Raw genomic sequence first — 24,217 nt, forward strand, 5'->3', positions numbered from 1 at the left:
AACATTTTGATTGACGTTAAAAAGAAGGTTTTATAGGCAGGTTGACTGGTCTTATCATAGTACATGATTATATCACAACTCTCTTTTCTGTCCATTAGAGGGCGTCGTTCATCAAACATGTGAACCGGAAATAATAGTACGATTGACCTGCTCTTATTTTTGAAGCGGTTTTAAAAATGGCGTCTGGGAAGAGGTGTATGTTTACAGTTATTAATGTGATTATTACGGCTCTTATCATAGAAAGTCAATGTCGACTCCATCATCTCATACTTAAGGTATGTGTGTGCTGTGCTTCAAATGTTTTTATATGATATTCGTATAGTCACTGTAGTGTCATCATTGTTGTTTAATGCCAATAGATGCTGTCTTTAGTGTCTTTAGATTTATCAGTCATAATCGTTTTGTTGTGACTATGCAAGTAACATTAAACAGGCAATTCAAGCGGATCTCAGCAGCTAAATGTTCATGCGCCACTAAACACACTTGTTCTGTTTTAGGACGACATCCGTCAGCGGGTCCATCTGAACACATTCGGCTTTTATAAAGATGGTTACATGAGTATAAGCATGAACAGCCTCAGATTCACTGAAGGGAAGATGGACATTGACATTGACAGCTCCACGGTCAGTCTCTCACTCTCTCCTGTCTGTCAAATGATCGGCTTTCAGATTCATACAGTGCACTTTAATAATATGACAAAATAACAATATGAAAATGTCTCGCACATTATTAATGGAACTATTTAATCTCACCTTATACAAGACGTAATTAAGTAAATAGAAATCGCCTGTCACAAGCATGAAAAAAAAGGCTCTATGAAATATCCTTGTCATATATTATTTTGCAGATTGGTTTTAGCCTAGATCGTGCAAGCAATAATGGCTTCTCCACGTATCTGGTCAGTATCTGTCTTTGAATGTCCATATGATTTTTTCCCCTATGCTGCTGCTGTCTAGTTTGTATCATAGTTATATAATGTCTGTGTCTGTAGATTTGTTGTTGTTTGTAAATCTGCATAACTTACCTTAAATTAACAGTTGTAACTTGACAGTCTCTTAAGTTAAGGATCTTATAGCAGTAGAGTTTGATTCATATAATATTGCATTTAGTCATTCATTGTATGATCTTTCGGTCAGACTGAGTCATATAATTAATTTATCTTTTATGATCACACAGGATGAGGGTCTGGACTATTGTCTTTTGAAAAAGGATCCAAGTAGTAATTTTGCAGGGGTCCTTCTATTGTTGGATTTCAAAAATAATCTGTGAGTTTTATTTTTTTACTTTGTAACTTTTTTTAATTCATTATAATGAATTTGAAGTATTATCTAGTTTGTGAATATGCTCTGCCATGATTTGTGATATCCTCAGAGTGAGGAAGAAGACTTCAGTGGAGGCTGGTGTGTTTCCCAACATCATACCTGTGTTGCCCAAAAGCATTGCAGAGGACCTGCAAACTGAAAAGGGGAAAGAAAACGACAATGATGGATCTCAGTCAAAGAGTAAGACTTTTTTTTTTTTTTTTTTTTTAAATCTTGTACTGTAAATCACATTCAAACAGTACAGTACAATTCAAAATTCAAGATTTTTTTGTTGTTGTTGTTTTTAAAGAAATGAATACATTTAATTGATCAAAAGCCACAGTAAAGACATTTATAATGTTACAAGCGATTTCTATTTCAAATAAATTCTGTTCTTTTGAACTTTGTTAATTGAAGAATCCTTCACAGTTTCTGCAAAAAAAAATAAAAAAAAATAAATGTGCAATATGTAAGAATTTTGCAGTAAAATATCCAAAAACCACTAGGCCAGTGCTATATATTTTGTTCACTTGAGTACTTGCAATATCCTAAATGTTTGCAACTATTTGTAAATCGTGAGAAAATTGCAAATTTAACCAAGGCTCCGGGACATGTGAGGAATCGCCTGTCAGTTGCGTCATACCCGCGTTACCCTCGATTTTATTTTGTAGAGACCATGAAAACACTGAAAACGCTTTAATATTTTCATGTTTTAATAGGCAAGGGAACAACTGTTTTGATTTATTTACAGCCAGAAATCTAATTGTTTTTATATAGCTCAACACGTTTAGTCTTATTGTTTAAATCTGATTTTCTTGAATTTTTTGTGAGTACCATGCTTTACCATGCCTCAGAGAAAAACACTATTTTGTCAATTGGCTAACATAGCATATTCAGACACAGCTTTATTTTTAGTAACAGTAATACAGAATTTTCTCCATCATACAGTATGTTTTAAAATTAATTCCATGCCATTTATCAACACAAGCCATCCAATATTTAATATGATATTCTAATATCGATCTATCTTACTGCAGTATGCAGCAGTGTCTCATAGCAGCCGCCGAGCGAACGCACAGAGTAACGTTATAACATAATTTTCAACACACTCAAATGTATCTAATATGATAAACAGAGCTGCGTTACCTCATACTCATGACCGGAAAAGCGGAAGCGGTGCCGGCGACTGTGTCATAATAAAAGTTCCGCTGCTCGTGAGGCGTGTGTTGCGCAATCGCTCCAGCGGCCTCATTCAGCTCCCACAACACTCGGTCTCTGCTCTGCTTCATACTACAGTAACGTTAATAATCGCATCCATGAACATGATTTCTTCTTGAGTCCTATCCCAATTCTTTTCCACCGGCCGTTGAGGTGAACACCACATGTCCCAAGATTCTGCGCTCAAACTTCAAGCTACGCCTTTGTTTTGAATGGACCTCTAGCGGACAGAAAATATTACATATTGCACCTTTGAGTGGAACAACTGTTAAAAGTTAGTAATAATAAGAATTTGTTTGTGCACCAAATAATTTCTGAAGACTGGAGCAGTGCTGCTGAAATTTCAGCTTTGCCATCACATTTATTCAAATAGAAAATGGCTATTTTAAGTAAAAATAACATTTCAAAATATTATTTTAAATATTAATTTTATTTTATTTTTACTGTATTTCTGATCAATAAAAGCTGTCTTGGTGAGCATACAGCATCAGCGCTCAGCCCAGCCACCTCTGGTTGAACCTCCACCCCACCCTGCCTTGGAGTGGGCTCGCTGATTTTAGTTTGGGAAGCAGTACTGCCCTGTGATGGGGATTGGATGGGTGTAGGCTGTCAAATACATGGTTTTCATTTTGATTTGTTCTTAGCAAATATGTTTTTTTTTTTGTTGTTCAGGTTCCAGAACAAAATTAGAACGGCATAATGTTTGCTTTTATGAGAGTATTTTGAAAATAACAATAAAAATCTATCACTGCTGATTTTTTTCAGAGACAGATGCAGTTGTAACCTGAACATATTATTTGAGCAGCTACTTAATATTATTTTTAAATGGTCTGCAGCAACAGAGCCGTCAAAGGACGAGGGCAGGAGGTGTGCCTTCAGTTGCGGATGCCGTTTTTAGCTTCAGATAACGATTCTAACATTCTTTTAGGGCTCCTTTGATTCATCCCACTTTATTTTCCTAATTTGTTTGAAATAAAATTACATTACATATTAATAAACTGTTGGCGATATACATTCAAACCAAAAATTATTCAGTCACTAGATAGAATTTTTCATAATTTTTACTAGTGGGTGCAGGACTCTATAGTTAATTTATGTAAGTGAGGATAGCAAAATAAAGTAAACTGTGACATATTATACCTACAAATTCTTCATACAGTGGACTACCAGTAAAATGGATAAAAAAAGCTGGAACCAACATGTTTTGACCTGACCATGTATTGCTTAAGTTTTATCTGACATAATTAAGATTAATTTTTTCTGACACAGTTTAACTCTGAGATCTTGTCATATTTTATTACCATTTTTTAAACTATAGTCAATAAACTAATAATGAATGAAAAATGTTCAAGGTGTCTGAATTAATTTTGTTTTCACTGTATACTATTATTTTATTATTTATTCATTAAATTATAAATTATTATTTAAGCTAAGCAACGTTTTTTTTATTCCTCATGTGCGATAGATTTTGACAATTAAAACTAAAATCAGGCTTGTGTGTTTGACATCAATTACTGCTTTATTTGTTCAGAAATGGAAGTAACTTAAAATGTTATTTGTGTATTGTACTTTTCATATTTTTAGTATAGTACAGCAAAACTACAGCACTTCCAGTAGGTTATTTCATGGAGCTGTCAACACCGGAAACTTCGACAGCATGCCTTCAGTTGACAAACTGAAGATATAAAACAATACAAATATAAAACATGCACATATAAAACAATATGTTATTAAATTGTATATATAAAATTAATTTATTTGCATATGTCGTGCCCCCGACCCTGCCCAAACTTTTGAACAATAGTGGATATCTGTTCTCATCTACTTTGTATTGTATATGAAAGCCTTTTAATTAAGCCAATTTTAATGTTGGGGACACATTCCTATTTTGTATCAGTCTACTTTTCAATTAGAGTTTTGTGTTAATTTCTCTCCTATTTATTCACAGCGAGTTCTAAATCCAAGCAAGATGTTGAGGTGAGATCTGCTTAAAACCTTTTTTCAAATATTTAGGACTGGGCATCATCTTAAAAATATGCTCTTAATTCTGTGTTAACCGATTTTAATTTTATTACCTGCACAGAGCAAGGCAGAAGATGCATATCCACTTCAGAACAACAAGAACACCTACTCCTTTGAGGTAGTACATACATGAAAGGGTATTGCTGAGAGCTCATGAGACTCGAGCTAGTTCTGAGCTAAACTAATATTTGTCCATTTCTAGTTTTACTTTGTTTTTAACCTTTTCCCAGTTGTGCCCCCCACTTACTCAACCTGCTCTTGTTTTAGTTTTACTTCAACATCACAACAGATGAGCAGCAAGGCCTTTATAACTTTTATTTCTACAACTGCTACTCCATGCCAGTGAACCAGGACAGCTCCGTGTCAGACATGCTGCCTTTCAGCATTGATGTGAGAGTTTTTCTGAGTTTTAAAATACTGTGTCCATCAATATAATGCAATCATGCAGTTTATAATACCACATTCATGCAGTTCCCATAATCGGGCAATAAATATAATTTCAGATCAACATCAAAGAGAAGAATCCAGACAGCTTCCTCTCAGCAGGAGAGATTCCTTTACCTAAGCTTTACATCTGTATGTCCATGTTCTTCTTCCTCATCGGCACACTGTGGATTCATGTTTTGCGTACCCATAGGTAAGTGCTACATTTTCTATTCGACAGTTTCATACATTTTACAAGAAATGACCAGTAGAGAGCAGCAAAATCATATTTCAGATTGTCAACTGTAAAAATAGTGGAGGAGATTATAGGATGACAATGTATACTTGTCTTCTTTTTTTATTAGTGCTGATGTTTACAAGATTCATTGGCTGATGGCTGCTCTTCCATTTACAAAGTCACTTTCCCTTATTTTCCATGCAGTGAGTTTTATCTCTTTGTTTATATGTGACATTTGAAGGAAATGCTTATATTTGAAGTAAATATTTTCAGATTTCAAAAACGTTATCTAAATCATGTGTAATAAATTAGAAAACCATGATAGTTCCACTAAAACCTTGCAATTTAGGGAAAATGTCATTGAAATGCAGTTCCATTTTGTGCTATGAACCACACAACTGTTTTAGCTAGAGACCCAAGGCAAAAAGCAGCAATACATTTCCTTTCATTTAACCTTTCCTATATATTCCTATTTTACAGATTGACTACTACTACATTTCCAATCAGGGCTTTCCCATTGAAGGCTGGGCTGTGGTCTATTACATTACTCACCTGTAAGTTCGTCAGCATAAACTGGATAAAACTGGAATAGGGTGAAATCATGTAACAAAAAATATATAGATATATGTTGTTTTTGCTCTTAAGGCTGTATTGAAGATCATACACTACCAGACTTCAAGTCATTCTGAACACAAAATCTTCAGACTAGATTTGACTTTCAGCAACTAGCATTGTCCAGACTGCAAATTTTAAAAAATCTGGACAAAAGTTGTTTAGTGTATTCCAGCCTTTTAAAAAAGTTTCTTAGGTTGTTTTAAGTGGGTAGTGAACTTGCATTTTGGATGAAAACTGAAAAAAATCTGAATTTTTTTATTTATTTTTGTGTGTGTGTGTGCAGGCTGAAGGGGGCACTGTTGTTCATCACTATAGCATTAATAGGAACTGGCTGGGCCTTTGTCAAGCATATTCTCTCAGATAAAGACAAAAAGATTTTCATGATCGTTATTCCCTTGCAGGTATTGTTCTTTTTTTTTTTAACTCCCACTTGAAAACAGCATCAGTCCTCATAGTAGTTTTTCTACTAGTGTTGTATATGAATATGCATTTAAAATCCCCAGTTTTTAAAACAATATACAGTATCTCACAGAAGTGAGTACACCCCTCACAATTTTGTAAATATTTTATTAGCCATTTAGCCAATTAGCCATTTTCTCTCCCCGGTGTCATGTGACTCATTAGTGTTACAAGGTATCAGGTGTGAATGGGGAGCTGGTGTGTTAAATTTGGTGTTATCGCACTCACTCTCTCATACTGGTCACTGGAAGTTCAAAATGGCACCTCATTGCAAAGAACTCTCTGAGGATCTGACAAAAAGAATTGTTGCTCTACATAAAGATGGCGTAGGCTATGAGAAGATTGCCAAGACCCTGAAACTGAGCTGCAGCACGGTGGCCAAGACCATACAGCGGTTTAACAGGACAGGTTCCACTCAGAACCGGCCTCGCCATGTTCGACCAAAGAAGTTGAGTGCACATGCTCAGCATCATATCCAGAGGCTGTGTTTGGGAAATAGACAAATGAGTGCTGCCAGCATTGCTGCAGAGGTTGAAGGGGTTGGGGGTCAGCCTGTCAGTGCTCAGACCATACGCCGCACACTGCATCAAATTGGTCTGCATGGCTGTCGTCCCAGAAGGAAGCCTCTTCTAAAGATGATGCACTAGAAAGCCCGCAAACAGTTTGCTGAAGACAAATGGATTACTGGAACCATGTCCTGTGGTCTGATGAGACCAAGATAAACTTATTTGGTTCAAATGGTGTCAAGCGTGTGTGGCGGCAACCAGGTGAGGAGTACAAAGACAAGTGTGCCTTGCCTAAAGTCAAGCATGGTGGTGGGAGTGTCATGGTCTGGGGCTGCATGAGTGCTGCCGGCACTGGGGAGCTTCAGTTCATTGAGGGAACCATGAATGCCAACAGAGCATGATCCCCTCCCTTCAGAGACTGGGCCGCAGGGCAGTATTCCAACATGATAACGACCCCAAACACACTTCCAAGACGACCACTGCCTTGCTTAAGAAGCTGAGGGTAAAGGTGATGGACTAGCCAAGCATGTCTCCAGACCTAAACCCTATTGAGCATCTGTGGAGCATCCTCAAACGGAAGGTAGAGGAGCGCAAGGTCTCTAACATCCACCAGCTCCATGATTTCGTCATGGAGTGGAAGAGGACTCCAGTGGCAACCTGTGAAGCTCTGCTGAACTCCATGCCCAAGAGGGTTAAGGCAGTGCTGGAAAATAATGGTGGCCACACAGAATATTGACACTTTGGGCCCAATTTGGACATTTTCACTTAGGGGTGTACTCACTTTTGTGGCCAGCGGTTAAGACATTAATGGCTGTGTGTTGAGTTATTTTGAGGGCACAGCAAATTTACACTGTTATACAAGCTGTACACTCACTACTTTACATTGTAGCAAAGTGTCATTTCTTCAGTGCTGTCACATGAAGATATAATAAAATATTTGCAAAAATGAGGGGTGTACTCACTTCTGTGAGATAGAATGTAGAGGTCACAAAACACTAAAACACATTTTTCAAGACGTTAGTAGTAGTTTTGCACAACATAGATGATGATGACAGCACATTATTTTTAAAGAGAAGGTTGTTAAAAGGATTATAAGCTAAACTACTGCTGTCCTATGATAATTACAGTTATAACTGTAATGTGATGTTGTTGGCCTTGTGATATCAGGTTCTGGCCAATGTGGCGTACATCATTATTGAATCCACAGAGGAGGGCTCCATCGAGTATGGTCTGTGGATGGAGATCCTGTTTCTTGTAGATCTGCTATGCTGCGGGGCTATTCTCTTCCCAGTCGTCTGGTAAGTGCTCTCTATGTTTATTCTTTTGATGTGGCGCAGATTTAATTTTCTGTATCATAAATGATATAATTTGTAGACTAATAGATCAAAGTCTGATGTCTGGCTAGTATGAGTAAATGGCAGGCTATTTTGGCTTTTTATCTTTTGTAGTTCAAGTCTAAAAGCAATGATATTTGTTTGGTAGGTCCATAAGACATTTACAAGAGGCTTCAGCAACAGATGGCAAAGGTATGTCGAAATAACATTGTCCCAGCACTTTGTGGTTGATAGTTCAGTCAAGTTTGATATAAAACATCTGATACATCTACCATTTGGGGTGTTTTTTTATTTTTTATGACCAGTTGTAGAAGACGTCATTCGTGTCACAATGTTGCTATTTTAAATGAAATATTGTGGAAAGTGCATATTTTTAGTCTTTCTAAATGCTTTGCTTCGTTGATTGAGCTGTACTCCTTCACATGTGGCTGTTCTCTACATGTTATTCAAAAGACTAGTTCTTTACAGCATGAAATTGAATTGTGCTGTCTTCCAGAATGCAGCAGTTGTAGACATGCTGCTCTAGACATACCTTAACCAAACAGTAAAACCTGCCATGTAAGTGTCCTCACTTAAAGTGGTAATCTCTGAATTATTATGAGGATACTACCATTCAAAAGTTTTTGTTAAGAACGTAACCCTTTTATTCAGCAAAAATAATTGTAATATTATTTATGTTTTTACTGTATTTTTGATCAAATAAATGCATCCTTGGTGAGCACATTCTAATGATTTTCTCATTGTGACAGCACCAGTTGGTGGTGTTTGTTTTTGTGGTGTTATGATATCATAAATCAGATGTACTGATCCTAAGTTGAAAACACTTCATAAGAACCGTTGATCACAGTGGTCATGAATGAACCAGTGTTTGGTCTGGGGTTAGTATCCCATTCCCTTGAACAAACAGTACATGCGTCATCCCTGATTCATCTGATCTGCAAGCTATGTTACTAACATCAAACAACACACACAGTATTTCTCTGTTGTGTCTTGATAGTTTTAGGGTGAAAAAACAGATCCTGCTAGAGATGCTCTTTCTGGCATGTGCTCTGCCCCCGTGCATTGTTGCCTGTTGTGACAGCAGATGCCAGGCAGCTTGTAAATGTCATAGCTCAGAGAAACCAGCCTGGGCTATGACTTTATCCTAGTCACAAATCCAGGGAATGGATAGACCGATTTGACCCTGCAGTAAGGGATCTATCCAAATTCCATAACCTCATTACAGTTTTTCTTTTAATTTCAATGTGCTTCATTATAAAATACAATGAATAATTGTTTATTTATATTATTTTGTATCCTCCTATATTTCTTATATGTTGATGAAAATCTGTTCTTTCTCTGTTACTGTTCAAAAGTCTGGGCTCAGTAAGGACAAAATTATTAAGCAGCACAACTGATTTCAGCATTAATAATAATAATAATTTGTGTCTTGAGCACCATTACATCCAGTACCATCAAAGGGATAAATTCCATTTAAAATACATTAGAATAGAAAAAACTTTTATTTAAAATTTAAATAATATTTCACAATATTACTGTTTTTTACTGTATTTTTTTCTTAAATAAATACAACCTTGATGAGCACTTCTTTCAAAATAACTTAAATCTAGACCATATTAAACTTAATACATATAATGTTTCACCAACATTATTAGCTGATGTAGAATTGTAGATGAGGATAGTCACATTATACAGTATAACCCTTTTATAGCTTTATATATCTGGTGTTATGCATAATTTTACAAATTTGTCAGACATTCAGCCCATCCTCTCTGATTGACTAGGACTAGTTTCTTTTTTTTTTTTTTTTTCTCCAAGCTTTATTTGTATAGCTTATACCCAACATGTATTTAATCAGACCTACGTTAATCTAATTGTATGCGTTTTAACCAGTAACATACATGGAAATTGCATGCTTTTTACTACCAAAGCTTTGGCACTATCACAAGTCCTTGTATCTCTTAACTGTATCTTTGTAGTATGCTTTGCTTAAAGGGCTTTTTTACCCCTTCCCATTGACTCTAATTTCTTAAAATATGCAGAAATAATCAGATAATTTCTATAAATCTTACATATAAAACCCTTTAACCTCCTGCTAAGGAAAAAACGCTTAATGAAGAGAGGTGTACAGGTCTTGATGACAACGTCTTGCTATGGCTTGAGCTTCTGCGATAGAGATGTTTGCTGAATGATGCTATTTCAGGTTGGTGGCCTGAAATAAATGTGTGCTGTCTTTTATTTCATATCTTTGATTTGATCCCTGAGGATGCCTATTTCCAGAAAGCTAACATGCTTACAGTAACTTTTTCCCACCAATATTCGAGGCTGTATGAACAAGAGCAGGTGTGTGTGTGGGGGGGAGATCAGCACAAAATGAAGCAGGTTATTCCCTTAGCCCCAGTGTTTGTGTCCCAATTTTGCCACTGTAGAAAAATGACTCTCGCTCAATATGAGATACATATAGCACCATTATATGTTGCTTTGGTGTATTATGACTTTGTATAATCCTGTATTGAAAAGAAAATATTCTCTTCAGACAATCAGACCACTCTTTCTTTTCCTCTCAAATAGTCATTGTTTCATTGCTGCTTATCACATTTTTTCCTGCTTTCATCTTCTGCCTTTCCCTTACAGGGCAAAAATTTATAGACTTTGATTGCCTTCTGATTTTAACAATTTTCACAGCAGGAGTGAGAACCATAGTGATTGAAGCATGAAAGGTAAAAAGACAGCTCATCGCCTCTCTCCCTCTGTTGTAATCATAGTTTGGCTTTCTCTTTCCCTTTGTAGCTGCCATCAATCTGGCTCAACTGAAACTTTTTAGGCACTACTATGTGATGGTATGTATTCCCCGTGCTGCCATTCTCCCTTGCATTCAGACATGGTGCTTTTAAAAGAATGTGTGTATGGTGCTCACTTTGGTGATCTTTTATGGCAATAGACTTATTAGACTTATTAGTTTTGCTTGATTTTAACAGTCACTCTCTCTCTTTAATTGCATTTATTCTTGAAGGTCCTTGCATTGAATACATTGCATTCACTGTTTTTATACATTGCATTTTCACTGTATTTTTCACCTTTGTCTGAATTTGTCTTTAAATCTATGTCTCCAGCTTTGTCTATGTCCAAAAGCCTTCTGTTTGGCATTTTTCTAATCTAATTCATTAATTTGTAAGGATAGAAAAGACATTACATGAAGTTACATGAATTTCTGTAGTGTATTGTTCAGTCTGACCGTGAGGAGTTCACATGATCATTGTCACATTTAATTTTGATTAGTGACTTAAATAGTCCAAAACCTTAATACATTTCTTTTTGTTATAACCTTGTTCTAATCCAAATCAGATTAGAAACACAATTATCTAATATTTTAGATGTGTATCTCTCCTCTCACTCTCTCATTCTGTCACAGATTGTGTGCTATATTTATTTCACCCGCATCATTGCCAGTCTTATCAAGGTCATTGTCCCTTTCCAATGGAAGTGGCTCTACCAGGTGAGTGATGCCAGCTTCTTTAAACTTACAAAACTAATTCAACAGCCGGCAAAAATCAGTATAGTAAGAGTGCAGTAAAGACTTGTTCACATCAAACATAAACTTCCCTATTCATTCACATAGACATTCATATATGCAATATTTAGTCTTTTACATTAAAGTTAGTTTAGGTAATGGAGGCTGAAGTCAGCTTCACCAATGTAACAATAGCATGTGGAAGCCTTTGTTTTGTTAATTTTGTGTTTGGTTTGACTGTAATAGACCAATTTTCCAACGTTGTGAAGGGTCACCTATATGATTGTTTTATTTATCTGTATACATCGGGTGACCGCCACCTGGTTATTGCTCTGTTGCAGGACAGTAGATGTGATTTTGTGGTACAATGCGATAAATTTACCACTATTATACTATGTAAATATTGATTTACATTAGTTGGGAAGCCTCTTTGCCATCACGTTGGATGATACATTTTTAAATCGCCAAATAAGCTTTGTTAATTGTGACCGGCACTGAGTTTGCACAGGTTCACGTGGTACACTATATTTATTATAATGATTAGGTCCTGTGGAGTAAAATACAATGAACTGAAAAACAGGATAGTAGTTGGTAAAAATCACATTATATAAAATGTCCTTAAGTAGCGGCTAGTTTATTTTCCTTTTATTAGACTATGCAGACAATAAATGCGTTTTACCGAATTCAGTGAATCTTGAACTTGTATCTGGCATGTTTAATCAGGATGTTGTCTAGTACCTGTCTAGAATAAGTGATGGCTGGTGTAGCTGTGTAACGTCTACACTGGTTCTTTTGCTCCATCCACACAGTCATCATTAGTGGAAAAAAACCCTCTCAGCGCATGCGTTAGTTGGTTTATTTTCCGGCTCTGGCTAGATCATGACGGCTGTGCAAATCGATTTTTAAACACCAAACTCATTTTTTAGTATTATATTTATTATTGTGATATTGTAATTTCAGGGAAGAAGAATTGAAAATAATTGAAATGTGGGACACTGCTTACATAGTGCAGGACGAATGACAAAGCTCCCAATTTCAGGTGGTCACCCTACATATACAAGGTCACTCATTATCCGGTGACCTTTTTTTGGAAGTAGTGCACTTCATAGATAATGTTCTGAGCCGACTTCAGTGACTTTAAAGGTGCTCTAAGTGATGTCACGCGTTTTCAGGCCAAAACATTTTTTGTCACATACAGCAAACATCTCCTCGCTATCCGCTAGCTGCCTGCCCCCTGAACACACTGTAAAAAAAACGTTGTCTCTGTAGTCGCCACAAGCTCTGAAAACGGCAATAAAAACAAACTGGTGCAGCCTGGACCACAAAACAGAATGCATGCTCCAGCCAATAACCGACAAGAATGATTTTAAATGCGCATTCAGGAAGCACGGAGGGGAGGGGGAGGAGGAGGAGGAGGAGGGAGGGTCTAACTAGCCTCTGTTTTGTTTGACAACACTTCAAACGTCAACAGGAAGTTACTCCACCCAGGATCACTTAGAGCACCTTTAAAGGATTAGTTCACTTTTAAATAAAATTTTCCTGATAATTTACTCAGCCCCATGTCATCCAAAATGTTCATGTCTTTCTTTCTTCAGTCAAAAAGAAATTAAAGTTTTTGAAGAAAACATTCCAGGATTTTTCTCCATATAGTGGACTTCAATGGACACTAGACAGTTGAAGGTCAAAATTAGTTTCATTGCAGCTTCAAAGTGTTCTACACGATCCCAGACGAGAAATAAGGGATTTATCTAGAGAAACCATCACTCATTTTCTTTTTTTTTTCTTTTTTTTAATTTTATACATTTTAACAATAAATGCTCATCTTGAACTAGCTCTCTTCTTCTTCTCTATTTGAATTCCAGCAGTGTAGACACTGCTAAGCATATTACTGCCCTCCACAGGTCAAAGTTTGAACTAATTGCTATTTGCACTAGCATATTGTATATGACAATTTATTTCAAACTTTGACCTGAGGAGGACAGTAATACGCTTAGCAGTGTCTACACTGCTGGAATTCAAATAGAGAAGAAGAAGAGAACTAGTTCAAGATGAGCATTTCTGGTTAAAATGTATACAATTTAAAAAGAAGAAAATTTAGAAAATGAGTGATGGTTTCTCTGGATAAGACCCTTGTTTCTCATCTGGGATCGTGTAGAACAATTTGAAGCTGCAATGAAACTAATTTTGACCTTCAACTGTTTGGTGTCTATTGAAGTCCACTATATGAAAAAAAAAAAAATCCTGGAATGTTTTCATTATTTCTTCAGTCGAAAAGAAATTAAGATTTTTAAAGACAAGGACATCTTGGATGACATAGGGGTGAGTAAATTATCAGGAAAATTTTATTTAAAAGTGGACTAATCCTTTAAGTTTTACATCTATTGCTTTGATTCTATAAGATAACCATTCAAAGTTTTATTTTGTATTTTATTCCTTATTTGTAGCTGCTGGATGAGCTGGCCACTTTGACCTTCTTCTTCTTAACCGGGCACAAGTTCCGACCAGCCTCCTACAACCCCTACCTACTGCTGTCTGTGGAGGAAGAAGACATGGAGATGGATGATGTGTAAGAAATCATACTTATACACAGATACTGGTGCATAACCACTTCATTTTTAATGTAAGGCCTTGTACTTGAATGTGCAAGGATTCTGTTGTCAGCTGCTTCCATTCATTTTATCTGTACAAAAACTCTGTTTTGCTGCTTTGTGGGTTTTTTTTTTTTTTTAAATCATAATATATAATTATCTTTATCATACACACTGCAGTGCAAACTGTTTTATTGTGCACTGCATTTTGTTATTCTTCTATTTATTTACATAGAGACTAATAAATCATAAGTCTTGCACAGTCACGGGAAATAGCTTACTTCCGCATTGAAATAAAAAGTGGATATCATGAACAGTGTTGGGTGTAATGCATTACAATTAAATTAATAACTGTAATTTAATTACCTTTCCCTTGAAAAAGTTAAGTAAATTTTTCTGTAATTTAAATAGTTGCTTCTGATGTAATTGCATTAAATACTTTATAGACTATAGAACAATTCTATATAAAATAAATATAAATAGTGGATTTATTATTCCATGTTAAAATGTTAAATCGATATCTAATGTTAAAATGAATGTTTATATAATGTAACATTCTCCCTTTAAATACTTTGGTCAGTTTGAGAATAATTTATGCAATTCTATATTATTTATTTGAAAGAATGTCTATCCTTGTATTTTTCAACTGGTCGTGGCTGATATGGGATTTAGAGAGTAATTAGTAATAATAAGTAATGCAATGCTTTTTAAAGAGAGTAAATAGTTTACACTGTTGAAGATGTAATTAGTAGCTAGTAATTACTTTTTTAGAGTAACTTACCCAACACTGATCATGAAAGAGACATTATTTAGAGTTTATTGTGTCTGTAACTTGACATGATTTCATAGTGCGTCATTCTTTTATTTAAAAAAAGTCAAGCGCAATTTGATTCCTCAAGATGGTGTGACTCACTCAAAGCACAGAGAGCCAGTGATGTCAGATGACCATAATCACACACAAGAGATGATACAAGACCGTCTCAGTTTAAAGGGATAGTTCACCCAAAAATGAATATTCTGTAATCATTTACTCACTCTCAAGTTGTTCCAAACCTGTTTGAATTTCTCTCTTCTGCTGAACACAAAAGAAGATATTTTGAAGAATGTGAGTAAACAAACAGTTGATGGGCCCCATTGACTTCCATAATATTTTCAATACTATGAAAGCCAATGGGGCCCATCAACCGTTTTGGGTAAACTATCCCTTTAAAAGCTTGTTACTCTCATTTTTACTTTTTACAATTATAAGAGCATGTGTGCGCACAGCTTTTCTGCATAGCATAACCGTGTTGCGCTTCATTACCAGCTGCTACCTGGTCACACGGACAGGCTTACAATGATCCTGCCACCTGTCATGGCTCTAGAAGAAGCCCAAAGGGGTTCCTTCTGATTGGAGGACCTGGTAGCCATCCTCATGACATGCCCTAGCTGAGAGCACCTGTCATGCCCTGTTTATTTACGCATGCTCCCATCCATGCTGGTCATTTCCCGCTCATTTTAAAACCGTGCCATTTACTTACTCCAAATGACTTCAGACGATTATTTGTGTTTTAATATCTTTCTCTTGCTTCATCTCTATAGGCTTTGTCTGTCTCTCTTCTTCTTCTTTTTTTTCCCATCCTCGTGATTTTGTCACCAAGGTCTCGGTGGATTGAGTTTCTCTCCACTCCCTGATGTCCAAGTCTTGTTCTGTTCCATGACAACCCCCATCCTCCCCTCCTTCCCTTAAGTCCCCATCTCCCATTCACCCCGCATTCAGCATCCCCTCAGGCGGCGTGTACTCTCTCCACCCCCCACCCGGCACTTCCCAAAATAGCCCTGTGACTCCATATGTCCTTGTTCCTTGCTTGCACTTTCCCCCATCTTCTTCTCTCTCCCCACAGTATCTCTCTCACCTGCCATACACAGGACATTGTGCCTAACTCTTGCTTGTCTTCCTCCTAAGCTGAATGGGCAGAGCGCTTTTTTTGTGTGGCCTATTTTCCCCAAACTTTTTTGGGTGATTTAGGGTGCGGCCTGATTCAGCTGTCCTCATTGAGTCTTGCAAAGAACACAGAAAAGATGGATGACGGTAACCACAAGAATAGAGAGCATTGCTCTCATGAGCATTCAGAGTTTAGGCCCAAACTGCCCTGTGTGCTGCTATTATTATTATTATTATTATTATTATTATTATTATTATTATTATTATTAATAATAATAATAATAATAATAATAATAATAGATTATTTTAATCTCAGACACCTTTTAAAAGAGTGCAACAGATTGATTATTAACATAACTTTCCATTAATTTTCTTAATTGAGAAAAGAAAAAAAAAAGAGAATTTTATTGGCTTGAGCTCCGATCAATAGTATATGCTTCTGTCATGGTTATTTCATTTTTTTTTTTTTTTTTTTTTTTTTTTAATTGTTTAATAGCCAAATTCCAGACGAAGAACTATAGTACCCATGAATCCTGAAGGGCTCACCCACCTACTTAAAGGTGCCATTGAATGAAAAATTTAATTTATCTTGGCATAGTTGAATAACAAGAGTTCAGTACATGGAAATGACATACAGTGAGTCTCAAACACCATTGTTTCCTCCTTCTTATATAAATCTCATTTGTTTAAAAGACCTCCGGAAAACAGGCGAATCTCAACATAACACTGACTGTTACGTAACATTTGGGATTATTAATATGTACGACCCCAATATTTGCATATGCCAGTCCATGTTCAAGGCATTACACAAGGGCAGCCAGTATTAACGTCTGGATCTGTGCACAGCTGAATCAACAGACTAGGTAAGCAAGCAAGAACAATAGCGAAAAATGGCAGATGGAGCAATAATAACTGACATGATTCATGATTACATGATATTTTTAGTGATATTTTTGAATTGTCTTTCTAAATGTTTCGTTAGCATGTTGCTAATGTACTGTTAAATGTGGTTGAAGTTACCATCGTTTCTTACTGTATTCACGGAGACAAGAGCCGTCGCTATTTTCATTTTAAACACTTGCAGTCTGTATAATTCATAAACAAAACTTCATTCTTTATAAATCTCTCCCAACAGTGTAGAATTAGCTGTTAGCCACGGAGCACAGCCTTATTCAGAATCAAATGCAAACATCCAAATAAATACTATACTCCCAGGAATCGATGTATGCATGATGAACATTTTGTAAAGATCCATTTTGAGGGTTATATTAGCTGTGTGAACTTTTTGTTTTCTGTTTAAGGCAGTCGAGAGCTTGCGGGGGAGCAGGAGATTTAAAGGGGCCGCATGCTTAATCGGTGCATATGTAATAATGGCTCAAAATAGGCAGTTAAAAAAATATATGGGGTATTTTCAGCTGAAACTTCAGACACATTCAGGGGACACCTCAGACTTGGAAACTGTGATAGATTTATTTTTCAGGATTCTTTGAATAGAAAGTTCAACAGAGCCTAATAATAAGCCTCTATACTGTCAATTTTGATCAATTTTATGCATCCTTGCTGAATGTTAATTTCTTTTTTTTTAAACAACAACTTTACAGTAGTGAATATGAATATTTTGCATAAGATTTAAAATATATTTTTAAATGTGAAAAAACAGTGACAGTCAATAAATCAGTGTGTTATTTTTTATTTATTTATTTATTTTATTAACTATGCTTCATGGGATTGTAGTTTATTGCCTCATAAAAGATGTTCACTTTGTAATGTTGTGATCCATCTTGGAGCTGGTTGGTTTTGTTCATGGCACTGAAAAAGTGGATGGTCACAGAGTTGCCCTCTTTTGGTATTATATTAAATCAGCTTGAACTATTAATATAGTATAAACTGGGTCTTTTCTTCTTGAATCAAAGGTACATTGTTACACATAGTGCCATAAAATGAAGCTGATCTCTCAGCATTCTAGCTGTTTTATTTATTTATTTATTTATTGTCATTTCTCACACTTTATTTTGAGCTTTGTGTCTCAGTAGTCTGCTGAGGAGAGACGTGGACTGGTGCTATGGTCTCTGGCTGTGTGGTGAATGTCTTGAAAACCTTGAAGTGATCCCTGCTGGGATGCTGTTCTGTAGTTATGGGTTGCATTTAAATCACTAAACAGGTTTATTATTGTGTATCTCAACACTCAGGGACATGTTTGCACCCAATTTGACATTGTGCTCATGTTTTCTCCACCATTAAAATACATTAGAGTGAATTAAAATGGACCTCAAATAGATAAATCTTGTTGCTTCAAAAACACTAGATGTGTGGTGCATCTGTGCCATGAACAGTTTGCTGGTACTAATGTGGCCATATGCAGTCCAATCTGTGCTCAAATAATTATTAGGAACAGAAGGGCAGAGTATGAAAGCAAGAGAGTTTATGCGTGTGTTGTGTGTTCTCAGTTTTTGTTCTGAACATTCTGTCCACGTTCGCATCTAACGCAGAATGCTTACCAAGTGAACTCTTGATGCCATTTTATTGGAAATGCTTGTTATATAAATAAGGCACTGTTTGTGTCAGATTAGAAAAGAATGAATGCAAATGTGATCTTGGTTTAGGTGATTCAAACATTTGTGGCTCACGGGGAGAATATTCAGTGCTAAACTTGTACTTCATGCCAAAATGTAAATGTTCATTTTAATTTCATACTTGTTTTGAAAGTTGTTGCAGTCTTCTTAGAAAACAAAGATTAAGTGAGAGGTTTTTTAAAGAAACAGATTCTGTCTTTTATGAATTAAACATCAGTTGTTTGCATGCAAGATCGCTGAAGGGCTTTCCTCAGAAAATTGGGACAGTCTGAAATTATTTGAAGACCTGTTTTTAGTTAGCCATTTCAAAACAGCATTACTAATCTAGATTCTGCCCACACTGATATTCAGCGCAAAACCAAATCTGTTGTAGAAACATTCTTAGCTCTTGAATGTTTTGTGGTTTAATATTTAAGAGTGTAGAGTTGTCAAAAGTACCGACTTCGGTACCAAGTTAAGTACTGAAATTTAAAAAATGTGACGCTTTGAGCGCTGTTGAGCGGATTCGTAAACTCTTCTGATTGGACGTTGTGTTCAGGCGCTCATCGAATATGTCTGTGATTTGCTTAAGTGATCAACACACATGAGCGTTTGAAAGCACACAGAAGTGTTTGAATTTGAAAGCGTTTTGGGAGCAGGAGTGTATCTGTTTAAGCACTCTGTGAAGAGCGTCATTGATGACTTTTTGCATGTTTTTGAAGCGTTGATCATTGTAGCCAATCACAGACATATCCTTTGAGCGTGTGAACACAATGGCCAATCAGAGGTGTTTACGAATCCGCTCAACAGCACTCACATTTTTAAAATTTCAGTACTGACTTGGTACCAAAATCAATAATTTTGACAACTCTATAAGAGTGTTTGGCTTCAAATGATACCTGCAAATCACAAATCATCCCTGTTGTTTTCATAATTCTACACAACAGAGCTTGTTTTTGTTGTTAATGATGCTCTTTTCTTTCATTTCAGGGTAACTACCTCAACAGCCATGGGAGAGGGCGTTAAGAAGGTGAAGAAACTGTCAAACGGACCATCAGAGGAGAGGGAGAGCATGGCGTGATGGGAGATACAAATCTGTCGGTTCTCTGTGCCTCTGGACTTTGTGGCCAGCTACTGACATGTGGAACATTCTTGAAGAGCTTGACCGCTTTATGTGCAAAATTCCCTGTGGACCTTCTCTAATGATCACATGTGACGACACCACGTTCCATATTCACATATATGTCTATCTCTGTAAATGTTGTACAAACATTATGGAGAATTCACAGTACGCAGCTCCATGATTCCTTTAGCCACTAGTTTTAATTGAAATGCTAGGTGCTGTGCTTTATTTTCATTTTACCTTGATGATTGTGCGTGTTGTTGTTTTTTTATTATTATTTTATTTTTTTCAGTTTTTTTATTATTATTTATTTATGATCTTCCTACGCATTGCTTGATCTTACACACGATGTGGCACTTTAACAGGTACTCTCCAGTCGAGTGAAAGCGTATGTGAGGTCACTGGATAGCTGTAGAAATCTGCCATGCCAGTGACGTCTCTTGCAGCTGTTTATTTAAATGATTATTTCCTGCTCTGAGTTCTCAGAATGAATAATTTTTATGTAAATATGCAGGCCCTTAAAAACATACGTAACCCAGATTAATGTTACAAAATATTAAATGTACAGTTCTCAAGCTTAGTAAGGATTTGATGACATCTGCTTTGTATTTTCTCAGTATTTGTGGGCTATTAGTATGGATGACGATGGACTTTCATGAAACGGCTCCAGGGTGTCCAGAAACGTGTTTCAAATGTATCAAACATGGATTAAAATGATTTCAGGGATCTTGTAATTTATGGTTATTATTAGTAATACAATGGAGGATTTTATTTTGATGTTTAATATTTTGCTTATTTTCAGATATCTTTGAGCAAGCTTTACGAAATTACGTGTTTCAGTATTAAATTGTGCAATGGTTTCATTTGCATTTGTCTTTTATGTTTGGTTGAGTGTGTGTGTGTGTGTGTGTACATGTGAAACTGCATGTCATTCTATATGATAAAAGAACTGATCAGAAATCAACCCTCGAATTCTTATCGGCATTTTTAATGATTTCGTTTACGTGAAGATTTTGTTTTTAAACATACAGAAGGACAAAATTTTCCACACCTCTTCATGTTTTCCAGAAACAAACTGTAAACATTTCACAACACTGAAGCAAACAGCTCGCTTATAATTAATTCACAAGTCTCGAGTGCTGTGCTCACTTCTTCTCAAGTGCCATTAAGAGCATCTGATATTGACAAAATGTCAGAGAGGGACTAATGAAAAGCTTTGGCTGCTGAGGATGGGAGAATTCCAAATGCTAATTCTATTTCCCTTGTGTCTGCTTGGAAAATAAAGCATAAGAAAAAAGTTTCAAATTAATTTAATTTTCTATCCATTATCCTTTAATAATAATAATGATGAGGACAGATGGAAGCTTCAGTAATGCAGTTTGGAAGAGATGTAGTGAGGCACAAAATGCTGACATGCATTGGATGAATTTATTCTTGCAAATTTCATTCCTTGTTTGGAATCCGTAATAATTACCTGAAGATGTGTGATTCTGTGCATATTCATCAGTTTTCTTGTGCCAGTCTTGATTAGAGAATCTTATGTCACTTGGATGGTCTACTTATAACCAGACTGTGTGGTGATAAGGAAGTTTTAGCTATTTGTTTAAACTAGCTAATAGATATTCATCTTTTATATTATATAAAAGATAATGGGATATACTGCAATGTATTTTATTCTTATATGGTTTAATTAAAGGTTTGTCTTATCACATATTTAAAATTATTTTAAAATATTATTATTTAAAGTTAAATTACTCAGTTTGAAGCTGTTTATCATCTTAAAAGGCTAACTGCGCAGTGTTTACCTCAGCACGCGGAGGTCAGGGGTTAGCCAGCTTTATGGTGGTGATAGTAGCTCATGTAGAAGAGAGTGACTGGAAGCAGGATTAGATAGCAGTTGACAACATTAGTCTGTACCCAGGGTGAATGGGGTTAAAGATTAGTTGTCTTGCTAAAGCTGTCTGTGCAATAGCATAAGGAATGGTTTGAGGGTTGTTTAAACTCCAGTGTCCAAGAAAAAGCAATGAACTTTCTTTTTCCATTAGCAAAATGAAAAGGAATGCCTCATATTTAGACTAATTTCTTTTGACGTAAGTGGCATTTTCATTGTCGAAATGGGACATCTAGTTCTTTTAAATAATAAAAGGAACATTTAATTGTGAATATAATCAATAAAAAAGACTAATAAAACTTTATCTTATTATTTACATTTTTAGATTAAATTGTAAATATCATATTAAACGGTTCCTTCCGGACCTCGATTTTGATTTTGAGCCACGTTCATCAGCGATTTTTCTGCTATCGCAAAGGAACTATCACTGAAATGAGTCGTTTATTTGTTCAATCAACCGATTCCTTATAAACGATTAATTTATGAAACCAACAACTGCACTGCACTGTCTTTGTGGATGATTCATTGAATCATTCACTCAAGTAATTCTTTTTTATTCATAACGAAACATCATGTGTCGCTTGGAGAGACGCAATGGTTTCTTCTACTGAGGCTTTGTTTGGAAGTATTTTCGTTGGCGGAGCAAAGTGTGTTTAAAATGTAAGTCACTCATTCATTTCTTGTTTTTTAAACTGTTAAAAGCACTGTCATACTGGCAAAAGGCTGCCAACTCTCACGTGCAGCAGTGAGGAAAAAAAATCGCGCCGCATGATCTCGCAAAGCAAAGCGCAGAGAGACCAGACAGACAGTGTACAGACCATGGTACAGACCGGTACAGACTAGTGAGTTTTTTGTGACAATTTGAGGGAAATCTACAATTTATTCCCATAAACTGTCTAGTCAGCCGTTCTCCCTCCCATCTGCACCATGTGAATTGTGAACGCAGGCAGGTCAGTGAGTTACATGGCGCTCCGTGTCCCCGTCCAATTTAGGCTAGTAACTAATAGGCCTATGCTGTTATGTAGTTTAAAGGGATGTGACGAGCGGGACTCGTCGAGGCGAAAAGTAACGTTAGTCTCGTGATGTTGCCATGACAGTGTTAAAAGGATGATTAGGAATGAATATGCCACCGCTACGTTTACATTATGCCTCCACTGTCGTTTTGCTTTGTATTTAAATAAAAAACATTTAATTCAGTTGGATAACAGTCGCCGCCGCTCCATATTTAAAGAGTACGCGCGATCGCTGTAAGTGAAAGTACTGTGTGGTCACACCGCCGGCGGCGAGAGCGTCAAAGTGACGCTAGTCATTCATTTTCAATGAGAGCCGGCGGCGAACTCCGGCGAGAGCGGCGCGTCTTGGACATGGTCTGGACGGTGAGAGCGTCGAGGAGAGTTGAAATCAGGTTAACTTTATGGTAATGAGCTATGACGCGGTTCGGCGGCAACCAATTGGAATGTGAGAGGCTTCCTATTGGTTGACGCGACTTGTCATTTACTTTGACCCTCCCGTCGGTGGCAGTTTGAAAGAACATTGGCAGGGCGGCCAAGGCGACTGTTGACTCTCTCGCCGGCGGCGGTGTGAACCATAGACAACGCACGATAAACGTGAGCGCGCATTCAAACGCGATTGAATACATTTTTTGAAAGCGGCTCCCTGATGAATACAGATATCTTTCAATATGAAAGCTATTTTAGACTGGGCTGTGTAGTTATAACCATCTCTCAGCTCTGTATCAAAGAAAAATTTGGTCTTATTTGCACTTTGAATATTGAGAGAGTACGATTATGGTTGCACTGTCTTATTGTAAAGTGTTACCATAAAAATGAATAACAGTTTTCTCTTAATCTTATTAAGCACAAACAATAAGGTTTCATTTTTTAACATTAGTTAATGCATTGTGAACTATCATGAACTAACAATGAATGACTATTTTTATTAACTAACATTAACATGTCAGATTAATAAATACTGTAGCAAATATATTGCTCATTGTTAGTCGATGTTGGTTAACACATTAATGTTAATAAATGAGACCTTATTGTAAAGTGTTACCATTTTTATTTATACAGTTTTTATTTCTATGATCAGTTTATGGAAAGGAGTTCAGTTAGGAGGTCAAAAGTTGTAGAAGCTCATAAATCATGTACAGTAAGGTCTGAAGAGACTGAAATCATACAGGAGGGAAGTCAGTCAGTTGAGTTTGTGGCAAAACCTTTTACAGTACTTGAGTATTGTTGTCTTTTACTGCATGATCATTCATACTCAGAAAGTAGAACTGAAATGACATTCATTACAAGATGATTAGTTAAAACATTTCAAATAAACCTGCAGACTATTTTTCTAGTCGTGTATTCCGCCATCTTGTCTCTTCTCGTGAACTCAATCTTGAGTCTCGTCTCGTCTCGTGAGATACCTGTCTCGTCACACCCCTAATAGTTTATATAGAATTAAGTTAGCATTAGCAAAGTTGTCTGTTTTGCAGCACTGAGCAGTTATTTTACATAACTTT

General features: G+C 36.3%; 1 protein-coding gene across 2 annotated transcripts; it reads left to right on the top strand.

Annotated features, from left to right (window-relative positions):
* Positions 1-149: 149 nt before the first annotated feature.
* gpr107 (G protein-coupled receptor 107) lies at positions 150-20,667 on the top strand. 2 transcript variants are annotated; one of them, XM_067407101.1, is made up of 18 exons: positions 150-275; positions 498-623; positions 848-898; positions 1,177-1,265; positions 1,372-1,502; positions 4,468-4,496; positions 4,603-4,659; positions 4,809-4,931; positions 5,045-5,178; positions 5,330-5,405; positions 5,683-5,756; positions 6,101-6,218; positions 7,950-8,080; positions 8,265-8,308; positions 10,907-10,956; positions 11,529-11,612; positions 14,072-14,193; positions 19,682-20,667. In XM_067407101.1, the coding sequence occupies exons 1-18, from the start codon at positions 177-179 to the stop codon at positions 19,770-19,772; spliced, it is 1,629 nt and encodes a 542-aa protein (XP_067263202.1). In that variant the 5' UTR covers positions 150-176; the 3' UTR covers positions 19,773-20,667. The 2 variants fall into 2 exon arrangements, 1 of the variants encoding a protein (XP_067263202.1); XR_010896919.1 differs by lacking the exon at positions 10,907-10,956 and having other exon boundaries at positions 19,682-19,707.
* Positions 20,668-24,217: the final 3,550 nt, after the last annotated feature.

The sequence above is a fragment of the Chanodichthys erythropterus genome, chromosome 13 (assembly GCF_024489055.1).
Source record: "Chanodichthys erythropterus isolate Z2021 chromosome 13, ASM2448905v1, whole genome shotgun sequence".
Lineage (NCBI taxonomy): Eukaryota > Metazoa > Chordata > Actinopteri > Cypriniformes > Xenocyprididae > Chanodichthys > Chanodichthys erythropterus.